Source organism: Bidens hawaiensis, unplaced genomic scaffold (genome assembly GCF_021521415.1).
Source record: "Bidens hawaiensis isolate Kalapana, Puna unplaced genomic scaffold, B.hawaiensis_p1.1 tig00008858_1, whole genome shotgun sequence".
Taxonomy (NCBI): Eukaryota; Viridiplantae; Streptophyta; class Magnoliopsida; order Asterales; family Asteraceae; genus Bidens; species Bidens hawaiensis.
In genome coordinates this window covers 702,276-716,543 of record NW_027491639.1, presented here as the reverse complement: position 1 = coordinate 716,543, position 14,268 = coordinate 702,276, and the positions used below count along the sequence as shown (strand labels likewise).

The window sequence follows — 14,268 nt, the reverse complement described above, 5'->3', positions numbered from 1 at the left end:
GAGTTCGAGCCAGCTAGTTTAAGGTTTTTCTCAAAATACATAAAAATAACTAAAATGTATATAAATTAATTAATAAATAATAAACAAGCCGAGCGCGAGCAGGGCTTGAGCTCGAAGAAACGACTTACGAGCCGAGCCCAAGCATGAAGAAAATGCTAACAAGCTGAGCCCGAGCTCTCCTGAGCTCGGCTTCCTTACACAAGAGATCACATAACTTTAAAACCAATAACATCTTTGTTTAGCATCATCAATCAATCAATCAAACAACCATATAATTAGATGCACATCCTCAATTTCAACTACCTTATTTCAAAATCTCAACAATTATCATTTCATTAATCAACATTCTTTCCTCTAAATCACCTCCAAAATTTTCTCTTAACTCATCATATCCTCACGACTCAATAACTCGTTGCGGCCTCTTTCTCCTATCCAGAAGAAGACGCTGCAGCAGAACCAGAACCAGAGATTGCTGCAGCGTCTTTGGAATCAGACGCCACAACAGCGTCCTTACTATCACCAGAAGCTGGACTGGCTGGACTGGACGCTGTTGCGGCGTCTTTGGAACGAGAGGCTGCTGCGGCGTCTTTCTGCACCCCAGAACCAGACGACGCAGCAGCGTCCTTCTCCTTATTCAACTGATTAATCGCCTCCTGCTCGGCCGCCTTCTCAGCCAGCAAAACAGGCCCATAATAATCAGAATTCGCCTCCATACACTTCTTCAAAACAGAAGTAACATTAAAACACTTGTCCACTATATCTTCCTTATTCTTTTCACCTTCTTCAATACACTTTTCCCAGTTAATAAACATTTCTTTACACCCACCACCTTTCATAAACAAACAAAACCCACATTCTTCTTCTTCATCTTCTTGTTGTTGTGTTTGATTCTTATTTTCTTGATATGGGTCGTTGGGTTCGTGGGGTTTAAGGTTGTCGGATGATGGGTTTTGGGGTTCATCGGATTTGGATGACATGGCAGTAGTTACTGGTGGTGGTGGTGACGGCGGTGGTTTAGGGTTTTATTATTGTTGGAGTGAGGAAGAAGGTATTATGAAACCGCCTTGTAGGTGGAAATAAAATATTCACAAAGTTTTTTTTTATGTTTTTTGGGTTTTGGTTTTCTTAGGTTGGGTTTTCGGGTTTTAAAGTTTTAATTTTGAACCTGAAACCAAGCTAAAATCTCTCACGGTTTTTTTGAGTTAGGTTAATCGGGTTTTGGGTATCTAAAACCATCTGTACTGGAGATGTTTCTCACCTCAAAATTCTCTTAAAACTCTATGAACACTGCCCCCTCTAAGTTATGAGGTAAGTTTTGGCATGAAAAGTTATCCACAAATGCCTCTCTTCGTCTCTTTTAGTCAATCAAATTTTTTGTCTCACATTTATTTCTTTTACTTATGTTAAAAAATTAGAAAAAAATTAAAAAAATAATATTTGTCTAATGATTGCCGGAGAGTTTTGAGGCATTTTATCACTACACCATTTTTGCAAAACTTTTCATTATTGATTGGGATGACACGTGTTGCACAATGCTCATATGTGAAGAGTTTTTGACTACACACAGTCTAAGAAAAAAAAAGAAATAGAAAGTGAAGAAAAGAACAATGCTTTGTGTGTTTACAGAGGTGTACTTCGGGTTTTGGGTTTTTCGGGTTTCAAAGTTTTAATTTTAGGCCTGAAACCCAACCCATATCTCTCACGGTTTTTTCGGGGTTCGGGTTTTTTCGAGTTGGGTTAATCGGGTTTCGAATAAAAATGTAAAGAAACGTCCAGCGCGAAAACTAAAGCCACGTATTTTTCTTTACTTGGTACGTAAATAACCTGATAATAAATAAACATAACCCATTAAAGCAACATATTATTTGATTACGGTTGTTATTAGCCCTAAATAGAAAAGAAAAGACAAATATGAACAATAAAGAGTCGATCACCCGTAACAGGTGGAACAGAAACAAGTGGAATGTGTCGAGTGTTTTGTAGATGGTATACATACCTAATAATATTATTATGTATCTCATTTTTTTAAACAAATAATTTATAGCTCGGGTTTTTCGGATTGACCGGAAACCTGAATTACTTTCATCAAATTTTTATTTATTATAGATTTCAGAACGCACACATTGAAGAGTATTTAAACCAGTTTTTCTATAAATTTAGAGAAAAAGAATAGAAGAAACAACTTAAACATCCCTACATTTAAATTTATATAATAAAGAGTAATTTGATAGATACAATAGTGACCCTCCTTATATTTAGCGAGTTACTATTCATCAATTAAATTACGAGTGTAAAAAACCGAGACAAAACAACAAAAATAATTGTTTGTGATTAAGATATAGTTAGAGATTTGGATGACTGTTTGATAGGTTTTTATAATTAATAGTTTGGATGACAGGGTCTGAATTAACAACCTCGCAAAACCTAACTAAAATCTTTCGTTGTCAACCAATAGTCCAGCACCCATCCATAATCAATATTCTTAATTTAGCAAAAAAAATTAATAGTTTGGGCTCATTTAGTTTGGGATTTTTGTTCAACTTTTGTAGACCAATAAGCATAAGCCTCCTAAACACAAAATGGGCCAACATCCGTCATGAGCATTTTGAATAAACCAGTCTGCCACAAACACGGCCAATGGCCCAATAAGGCATAAGCAACTATTTTTTATTATTTTGTCTTATTTTATATACTCTTAGAGGTGCACAAATCGGGTATTATGAAAAACTGGGTTCGGGTATAGAACCGGGTTCAGATATGACCGGGTATTGAAAAATCGGGTATTAACAATAATCGGGTCGGGTTCGGGTTCGGGTCGGGTATTGGCTTGAAAAACCATCCCCTGTGTACCGGGTTCGGGTAGGGTATTGAACCGGGTCTTCAATACCCGGGTATTTAAAGACCCTATTTTCGGGTATTGAAAAAAACCCGTTTTATGGGTTTTGAATACCCTATTTTCCGGGTATTTAAAAAAACTCATTTTCTACAGTTTTCTTCTATTAACGGGTCTGCTTCATTTTTTTATCCTAACTCCATTTTTTTGCATACAAACTTCAAAGTTCATTTAAACATACATAAACAACTAAACAATTATATAAAAAACATATATTTTATGTGTTTTCAGTTGTTGTTTGGTATATCATAATGTGTTGCTCTAAACAAGTATTTATATCATATACGTGCTCCAAAAAAGATCCGTTGGAGAATGACTATAGATCTATGACAGCCAAACAAAAACATGTGCACAAACACGAATATCCTAGCATACAAAAAATCTTGTTCGGGTATGCAAAAAACCCGGGTTTCGGGTATAAATAGAACCGGGTTTCAGGTATAGTTTAAACCGGGTTTCGGGTATACATAGAACCGGGTTTCGGGTATTATCGGGTTTAGATCGGGTACGGGTTCGGGTTTCAACATTGAAAGTCATACCCAATCCGTACCCTACGGGTAGGGTCGGGCTCGGGTTCGGGTATTAAAAACTCGGGTTTTAAAAAAATCGGTTCCGGATTTTTTTCGGGTCCGGTTCCGGATTCGGGTTTTTTATGCACCTCTATATACTCTCACTTTCAAAACATTAAAATTTGATTAGTGTGAAATTATTTCATTACACAAGTGTATTAAGAAAATGATTCATATTAGTTTGTTGAAATTAAATCATTTAATAAACAGGACTTTCAAAATAATAATAGAAAAATAAAACAAAATCAACTAACACATATATATGATTTGGAACCAACAAGCATTGTTCATAAATATGTCATATTAACATAATTTATATTCCTAAAATAAAAATAAAAAAATTAATAATAAATATCAAAGAACCTTTTTAAGTTTCAAACTGAAACTGTTAAAACCAAATGTTATATATTCAAATTGGCTAACAAACCAAATGTTATATATTCAAATTGGCTAACGTGCTTCTATTTCGATGGATAATAAACACCCATAGTATATTTTTGGTCGTCATCTTGGTGTTAGTTAGCAGTTCGAATTTATAAACACTAGAGCATTCACATCTCTTCTGTGAATCAAATTTAACATTACACTAAAAATCATGATTTTTTACTCCCTCATTTTTAATTAAATAAATATTCTTTTATACTTTTATCATTAAATTTTCTTTTTTATTCACTCACAACCACTAAAAAATATATTAAAATATTAACATGGTAGAACATTAACCTCTTAGATATGCATAGATATATTTACTTTTATCATTAAATTTTCTTTCTTGTCTCTTTTCTCCACTATATTACAAAAATTTCTCTCATATGACTGTACATAGGATAACTAGAGAAGTTCATTATTCATCTATTAAATTATAAAATCTTATTTATTGGTTAAAACCATTCTTAAAAATCAGTGAAACACATCACAATTGTGTCAAATCACCAACGAGGCCATTCAATGAAATTGCTATATCTAGATTAAGTGAAATTGGAATATGTTCAATGCTAGCAATTTTACCAAATTTAGATATGTATTTCTACCCAAAATTCCATGCAATTTGTCACACTCATGCCAGCCATGATCCAATCCACCACATGCAGTAGCAATAATTGTGAGATTGTTTGAACTTTGAACAATGAACATTACCTAACCAACTAAATCATAATTTGCAACTATGAGATATGCAACCAAAGAATCATTTTCAACTATATACTTGTTCTTATGCGTGTCGTTAATAACTTAAGAACGGAAGTTTTATCGACCATTATGTAACAAAATTTATTAATTGAAATCTGTTGATGTCCAAATCCGGTGGTTAACTGAATGAACCGGCCTGTCTTTTTCAGTAACTGAATTAAACAAATCGATTATTGGTCGTGTATGAAAAATTAATAACAGTTTTTTTTATTAGTTTTAATTTGTCTCACAATTTTAGAACAACTTTGTATCATGTATGTGCCTACATGGCGCACAAATATTACAGCTTTGTTATTGATATTGGTTAACTCTATTTATATGGGCTGGTATTCAAATCCAATCAAAATAACTAATATGTTAACTAGAGATATTTAAGTAGAAAACATACTAAAATACTAAATTATGCAAAACCCTAATATTCAAACTTAATGCAAAAGAATACTAAATACGATAATCTAAAAACCATATATTTTAAAAAACTTAAATAAATATTGTATTTGAGTTCTAAACTCTTTTCTTCAATTATAATCGCGTCATTAGGATTATCGGTTTATAGTCACTTAAAGACGTATTATTAATTATAAAAAGTAGGTGTAGTTACTGTACGCTAATGCTTAACGTACGGTAGGTATGCGAGACGCTCAAAGGCAAAAAACAAGGGCAAAAACCTAAAACGCTCACAAAACTTAAACGCTCAGCAAACGCTTAACAAACGCTCAAAAAAGGTCTTCGTGAAAAAAATGAAAAATTGATCGATTAACCATCCAAAACTGTTTTTTCAGTGAACAAATGATTGATTGGATATGTATTGACGATTCCGAGATGTTTGGATTCGCGTACGTAATGTACGTTAATACATTAGTGTATTGGATCTTTTCACATAAAAAATATATGTCTTATAACCAAATTGCTTGGGTTTTAATCTCACTTATGAGGTGATTGGTGAAAGGTGAAAAAAATTAGCAGTTAAAAAAAATAATTACAAAAAAAGAAATTAGAAAAAAAAGGAAATTAGTTCGTTGCAATAACTTTTGATACCCATACTGGATTAACACAAGAGACAAGTTCTCTATCATGTTTGGGTCAGAGATACATGCAACCATAATTGTCACAAAGACAATTGTAATCAATAGTTATTGTTTAAAAATGAAATAACACAAATAAATGTCGATAGCTAGAACCAACCGTACGTACGCTGGGGGTTGGATACTAAGAAAGAAACTACATAAAACAAATTACAAGACCACATATTAAATGCTCGTGGACCATTTTGTTCAGCAAATTAACTAAGGTATTCAAACATTATAAAATATTGTTCTATAATATTGTAAAAGTAGGTTGCCCATGGGTGTTATATCGGGATTTTATGTGCGCAAGTTGTTTTTTTTTTAAAAAAAAAAAAAAAATCGGAAACGAAACCCTAGTAAATATTTATGAATTTAAGAAGCAAATCCAATTAAAAAAAAAGGACATTAACAATACTTATTAAAAAAAAAAATTCTAAATAAGTGATAGTTCTTCAAATATATGATAGGATATGCTGGATCTAATCTAACCTGTGCAAGTCCATTATTATTATTGTGCATAATAAAATTTATATCAGTAAATATGGATTAAGATATGAAGAGGGCCCTTACGATTTCGTGACTTAAATAGTAGTGACTCGACCATGATAATAATACTGCTTGAAATGTTTAAAAGTTTAAAAAAATAAATTAAAACAAAAATAAATTATTCTCTAATGTAATATGCTTACTAATACATGTATGATCTATTATAACTTATTAATATGGATTGAATCGAATGTAGAGCTAGCTAGTGACTAAAAGACCATTTTATCCATTTAAAAAGTGTAATTATTTAAAATAAATGCATTATATTCAGGGCCGGCTCAACGTCCTCGTAGGCCTAAAACCAACTAAATGTTGAGGCCTTTATATTTTCTTTTCTTTATGCGCACTACTAGAAAACAAGTCATTTTCTCACAAAAACTTTTTACAAATTTCCTACAACAAGTAATTCCAACAGATTTCCAACAACAAAATAAGCTCAAACTTTGCTACAATATTATCTAATAAGCATTATGAATAGTTTTTGTAGGAAAGTTGTAGGAAGTTTACAACCACATGTTTTTATAGCAATTTTGTAAGAAAAGTTGTTGGAAAATGATTTTCAAGCATGTGTTTTTCCAACAAATTTTTTGTTAGAAAATTGTTAGAAACTGAATTTTTCCAACAAATTTCCTACAATTCGGTTGTAGAAAAACATCTCTTTTTCTAGTAGTGGCGTATAGCGCTAGAGTATACAAGAATTATTGAATATGGATGATATGCTGCGATAATGAATATGAAGCAATCATCCTTAACTTGTGGCTCATTATTGAGTTATTAATTCTAAAAGAATTATACTTTTAAAATCTCATAATACATCTCTCTTATTTAAGATGGAGGTCTTATAAATCTGGAGGCCTAAAGTCACTGCCTCATTTAGCTTACCCAAGAGACGGCCCTGATTATATTGTATCATATGAATAATAGATTATAAAACTCTTGAAAAAAAATATTCTTAACATGCCCTTCTAAACTAAAATGTTTAATAATATAGTGTGTGTATATATATATATATGTAGAGAGAGAGAGAGAGAGAGAGAGATAAGTATATTAATTATGGTTGTATGAAGAGCGAGCCGATTCAACTTCAATTCATACTCATGGTTAAATAGCTCATACTCAGGCTTGAATGTATATAAAACGAGTCACCAGCTTATAAGGCAGAATAAAAACCTCTTAACATGCAAGCTTAACTTAAAGTACTCGAGCACGACACAGATAAAGCTCTTGCCAGTTTGTGTAGAAGTTTTGATAGTTTTGTATTTTTCCTTTTTTTCAAATATGGATACTGAAGAAACACTAATCGACCCCGGGCAGATTACGGATAATCTGGGGGTTGAATAGGTGTTTCCCACGAGGGGTTAGACCCGGCAAAGATGGTTCTTCTGATAACCTGCAAAACAGACACCGTGTGCTCGTCACTGAGAAGGGGGGGGGGGGTACCTCCTTGTGACCACCCTCCGGCGTGAGAATCAGACTAGATTGCTCTTGAATATAAGTGTATATTAAGAGATTGCTAGAGCAGATATCATGTATAATATGTAAGATACAAGATAAGATATGATAAGATTAGATGATCATACCATTTGGGGTATTTATAGCCGAAGGTAGGTTTCCAAGAAGGTATAGCCGGCTGAATAGTATTCCTGTTCTACCAACTGTGGCCTACGCACGTGCCATGCTGGTAGTTGGTGGGTAGGCAGCGGCTGACAGTGACCAGGCCTGCTGTGTACTATTCCTTTTCCACCAAATGCCGGCTATGCACGTGGTATGACAGGAGTTGGTGAGTAGGCAGCGGCTAATAGTGACATACAGTACAAGAGCATGCTGCTCGCCATACTGTTGTCAATGAGCTGTCGTATCTCTGGTCAGATCTTTTGCCCATACCTCGTCAGGTACAGTACAAAAGATCCTCCAGTATCGTACGGACTGGCTTATTTGGGCGGGAGTGTTCCCCCTCCCGCCTTTGTGCGGGATTGTTCCCGGCTTTGCTCATTTCTTCAGGTGACTACTGAATTATTGAGAGCTAAGTGCCTTGTGCGTGTAGCCTTGCTGTGCGGGTGGCCTTCCCTGATGGCTTGTATCCGCAGCTGCGGGAACAGGCGGAGTACTTCACCATTGGGAGGCATTTCCTGCGGGAACAGCTTGCGTACTGCGCGTAAGGACGTCACGTCTCTGAGCATGGTGGGTCCTGCGGATCCAGTTGGTTTTTGCGCAGACGTCTCTCTTCAAGGTGAGTCCTGCGGGTCCAACTGGGCTCTGCTGAGACCTACCTCTTCAGATACATATAAATAAAAATTAATATTTTAACAATAAAAAGACAAATAGTATTTCCATTTTATATAAAATGAGTCTTCTTAAATGCTAAATTCACTTGAGGGAACTCATCTCTGCTCATGAAATTATACGAGCCAACTTGATTCGGATTGAAATTTATACAATCTAATTTCGATTGAGGTTTTCTAACTAAGTTTCTAGTCGCGAGATCTTTGAACAAGCTATTAATAATACTAATGAGTCATCATATGATGGATTGTATGTTGTTTGTGTTTGAAGTTGAAATCCACAGATGATATATCGTTAGCTCAACATGACATTTATTTTGAAACCCGTTAAGATTACATAGCCTGAAATTTAATTTTAAAAACTAAAAGTACCTAGCTAATATATATGCATGGGAACTTTACCACTTAGGGTATGTGTACTAGGCGATAATTACGGGGCGACAAGGCCTAAGAGGCATGAACACTGCCCCCTGGGCAAATTTTGGGGCGAGAAGGGGGGGGGGGGGAGAATTACTCGCCTGTTTATGTGTGTGTGTTTATTAATATCATATGTGTGTGATATATATATATATATATATATATATATATATATATATATATAGCTACAACACTATTACACCTCAAAAACAAAAACCCATCATTTGCTGACTGGGCGCTACATGGTGCAAAACGCCTCATTTTGTAGCCCCTCCACTACATGTAACCTTATAACATGCTTCATTAGTTCGTTGCAATTAGGATATCATACTATTTTCAGTATATATACTATTAAAAATATATTAAAGTCACAGGTGAAGTAGTCATCAATCATGATGTCGCTGGTTACAATATTGATGATTTGAGAAATGATATTATGAACACCCATAACCCATCCGGTTCCTGAGGTCTAGATCCATGGTGCAGCGGACGAGGTAGATGCGGACTGTAGCGTTGTGGATCAAAGTCCATGGATGAGGGTCTATGGCTGCAGACTACAGCGCGGATGCGAAGAGTGAGCTCCCCCTATCCCGTTCTCTCTCTCTCTCACACACACACACAATTTTAATAAATTTTTAATGCAGGTTATGAAGATTTGGCGTTATAAAAGAAAGTGTGTGTTTTTTTTTAAAAAACTTTAGAATTTAATGTGATGTTGATATGACTGTTTGTTTGTAGAAGTCTAACATTATTAATGTTCTAATAATAATAATAATAATAAAATAAGAACCACAACAACAATCTAGCTTCCCCAATCACCATGGTGATTTGGAACACCACACATGAAAACCAACTTTGAACACCAATGTATTACCAAAGGCCAACTTTGAACAAGAATGGGACCTAAAACAATCAATGCAAAAAAAAAGGGGTGACACCTTCACCAAAACGGCCAACGCAAAAAAAAAAAGAAAAAAAGAAAAAAAACCCTTCTATGGCGCCTCAGGGGCAGTGTTTAAAATCATAATTAAGTTTGAACACATTAAAAATTCAAATACTCACCATTGTGGCGAAGGGATACTCATACCAACCAAATGTCCTTTTGGTGATGCTAAGTTAAAATATAATATATTGTTTGATTCAATAACGAATTAGAAGGCAATCAAGGCATACATACTGTAATGAATATGTATAGCAATATATCACTGAGTAACATTAAATGTTTATTAGCTATTAAATTCAGTTAAGGACACACATTAAATTAGGTGAAATATATATCCACCCAATTCATTGTTTTAAGACTAGTCTTTTTTTATTGATCGATATCGTGTTTAGAAAATAGACGAAAACGACGAATTATTCCCTAATTTATCAAGAATGTTACTCCAGTAGTTGTTACCGTCTTCATAATCACCATCATTAACCAAATGGTTTGTAAAAGCCTCCATCAAATAGTCGTCTTGGTATATCATGTCACTCGCTAAATCAAGTGTGTTTTGGACCCTTTCATCTTTAGGGCTTTCAAGATCATTGTTAACCGAACCATTCGATATTTTTAAACCGTTTGTATGGTTTTCTGTTTGCGTATCTGTGAGAGCTGATGATTTAACAGCTAGGGTTTGCTTGTTAAAATTCTCAAGTCTACTTAAATCAGTTTGCTTACTCAAAGTAATACCTTGCCATGCTTTGAGCACATCAAGGCATAACGGTCGAGACACTGATGATTTGTTGACAAGAGGGGCTGAACCGTAATGGAATCGTTGGTAAAAGTTGGAAGCAACCCTAGGCCCACAAACCAGCCTAGCCTCGGCTTCGAGACGAGCATTCTCCCATTGTGTCATATGACTCAAGGTGGTATTGACCGCGGTTCTTGACTTGTGGGTGATTGGGTCGATACCCATTTTGGTTAATCGTTTTTTAAGATGTGTGTTCCAGTAGTTCTTGATCTGATTGTCTGTTCTCTTGGGTAGATGAGTTGCAATAGCTGACCACCTGTAGTTCATGTAAACACTTGTGTACGTAAGTATATTGATTTACTTGATCCCGTTGATTACCAGAATATTAACATGTCCCGTTAGTTAACCAATAATAAGCTTAAATGCTCTCTCTCTCTCTCACACACACACACATATATATATTTATTTATTTATTTATTTATTTACAAAGATATACATTTTGTTTGATGATTCCAATTCTATCGTTTTCAGTGTGACCACTCCCCCCTGGTTCAGTGATTCTTTAAGACATTCTATTTTTAGATAAAAAAGACAACAAAGAGAGGAAATAGGACAGAATATATATTCACTTTTAGAAATTAAACAACAGTATTATGTAATATTTAACAAACAAATGTCTATGCATATTTCATGCTACCTATTTTAAAAATAATCAGTATATGTTTCTTGAAATGTAGTTAAAACTTGAAGCAAATGGATTACCTATTTCCAAGAAGTGCATGGAGTTGGATGATGGTTTGCTCTTCTTGCAAACTAAACTTTCCTCTTTTAATATCGGGTCTAAGATAGTTTGTCCATCTCAGTCTACAACTCTTTCCGCACCTTTGTAACCCTACATGTATTGGTTGACATGAGAGGTCGGATGTTATATTTAACAACATGGCCGTTACCGAGAATTTAAATACCTCGGCTGAGCCAAAATAAAAAGGCTCGTACGTCTTAACGAAAATTTTTTATTCGCTAGCGTACATGGATAAAACTTTAATCAACCGGTTTATTATAAACAAAAATCATTCTGAGCATGTAATTATTTCATAAACTATTTCAAATAACCTTATTTTTAACACCAAAAACATATGTATGTAATATGTATAAAAATGTTTGTGCCCCCGAAACTTTTGTTCCCCGGCCGATGGTTAGGTGTGATTGCTTACCAGCCTTGGCGGGCAATGCACGCCAACTTCCATGACCATGTTCTTCTATGTATGCCACGAGTTTTCGATCTTCCTCCATCGTCCAAGGACCTTTCTTCAATCCCTTCTCGAAACTTGGTGATCTTCCCATAATTAGTTCTATATAAACTTGCAAGTATGATGGAAAGTGGGGTTGGATATGAGCTAGCTAATAGGGAAGTGAGAATATATAATGGAAGTAACATTAAGATGAATATGAGCTTGGGGTTGGGGTTAGACAAAAGAACACGGGTCATTAACTAAGGAAATCAGACATGTTACGTACTATTGTTTTCATGGTGTAATGACTAGCAATATGCATAAATTCGTAGATACCCAACATCTCAGAGAGAATTTATTGTTCAAACAACATGTTTGCTTACGTGGCTAATTAATGGGATCTTCTTGGTGTGTTATGTTCTTTTGTGGATTGGATGGGGCATTTCCTCCCATGGTGGTTGGGCATTACATAGTGTCTATAGATTAGATTCTCATTGCATCAATTCATGCAGCTTGAGACCGGATTCGGGTGTCATGCGCGAGTAAAAAATGGGCCCTTAACACACACATATAATTCAACAATATTATGACGCTAATCGTAATATATTTACATATTTACAGGAATCGCGAGGCTCTCGTACGAAACATATTTTTGGAAGCAAAGTTGTTGATTATTTCATAATTCATACTATAATTACTTATCATTCTCAGCATTGCCAATCCTATAATCGGTGTATTTATTCTCTAATTGTATGTGTGTGTATTTTCTCTTCGATTTAGCATTACATATTGACTCAAGAAGTGAAATATGAAAGTTGAATGAGTTAATTGGAATCATTTAATTTAATATAATATGAAAGTTGAGTGAGTTAATTGATACATTTTTTAAAGTTAAGTGACATAATTAAAACATTTTTAAAACTTGGTTACTATTTTATGAAATTGCCCATTTAAAAAAGAGAATATTATAGAATGGTAATCAAGTTATAAAAGTTGTTTTTAACAATGCATTCTTCTAAATACAACCAAGTTTCATAGAGAAGTTGCTTTTAACACTTTAAATAATTTTAACACTTTAAATAATGTTGCTTTTAACAATGCATTCTTCTAAGTACAACAAATTTATTTGTATATAATTTATCTTGAGATAAGATTCATTTGATAAAAATAAATTCATAATCACTACCTTAATCTGTTGATAAAAGTGTATGTTTTTAATTAAAATGTTATAGGTTATAGTTTAACTTAATCACGTTTATTAATAAATGAGACAGATTAGTTGTTAGAAGAAAAATAATAAAAATAAATTTCATAGGTGGGAATTGCGGTCGGCTACTTTTATGGAAATTTGAACAAGTAGGTGTGCATTTTAAAACATCACTATCTTGAGTTAAAAGCATAAGTGTCCATGCCTACATGACACCATCGAACAAACGTGTTAATTAAAAATAAACAAACAAGTTACAACAATGGGTTGTAATTTCTGTTTATTGAAATAAGTTTTGCATTCTTTCATGCAATTAAAGTTCAGTTAAAAGATTTCTGTTCAAATCTTTGATGTATGATAACATTCTGTATGACTTAATTTTGTATAACCTATTGTTAATACTTGTTAGTGTGTAATGGCGTTTAAAATATATACTTTTCACTAAATCTGTATACTTAGGGGGTGTTTGGGATTTCTTATTTTACTTTCTTATAACTTTTCATTAAGTTAATAAGTTACAAAAGGGTAACTTATGAAACTTTTTCTCTCACAGTATAAGCAGGGGCGGACCCACATAGCATCCATCGGAGTCCCGGGACACCAATGTTTTTTGAAAATTATTTAGAGGCGGTATATTAAATTTTGTAAGGACCCCATAAAAATTAATACTTGGAACCAATATTAATAAAGTTAAATTGGTCTAGTGAAAAGTCATTTGTTTTTCCTTTGAGAGGTTGTAGGTTCAAGCCTCACCATACCATTTTTTGTTGTTTTTTATTGTTTTTTTATATCCTTGTCAATATTAGTTATTTAGTTAGAGTATTTGTGTTTTTCGTTAGTTTCTCCCATATAGCCATGTTTTTTGTTGTTTTTTTATATCCTAGTCAATATTAGTTATTTAGTTAATTATTTGTGTTTTTCGTTAGTTTCTCTCATATAGTCATTGTCACCATGCAACATATATAATGGCAACATAGGTTTTGATATTCTTTTATTATTTATCTTGTGTATGCATATTATAATTAATCATTTATTTGTGTTAGAGTTAGTTTTTCATGTTTGGTCATGTATGTAAGACCATAAATATAGCTTAATTACTTTATGTTTTCGGGTATGAATAAAAATGAATTAAAAGCTAGTTCATAATCTATATTCTTTCTACTTACTCGTTTCCAATGATACCATATTTCC

General features: G+C 33.7%; 2 protein-coding genes across 2 annotated transcripts in view; one reads left to right on the top strand and one right to left on the bottom strand.

The window, feature by feature from the left end:
- The window catches only part of LOC143530154 (uncharacterized), a 140,760-nt gene that overhangs the window by 24,707 nt on the left and 101,785 nt on the right, over positions 1-14,268 (top strand). The gene's annotated exons all lie outside the window — the stretch shown is intronic.
- LOC143530152 (transcription factor MYB106-like) lies at positions 10,005-12,414 on the bottom strand. Its single transcript, XM_077025767.1, has 3 exons — positions 11,853-12,414; positions 11,401-11,530; positions 10,005-10,954 (listed from the first exon to the last, which is right to left on the bottom strand). The coding sequence occupies exons 1-3, from the start codon at positions 11,980-11,982 to the stop codon at positions 10,294-10,296; spliced, it is 921 nt and encodes a 306-aa protein (XP_076881882.1). The 5' UTR covers positions 11,983-12,414; the 3' UTR covers positions 10,005-10,293.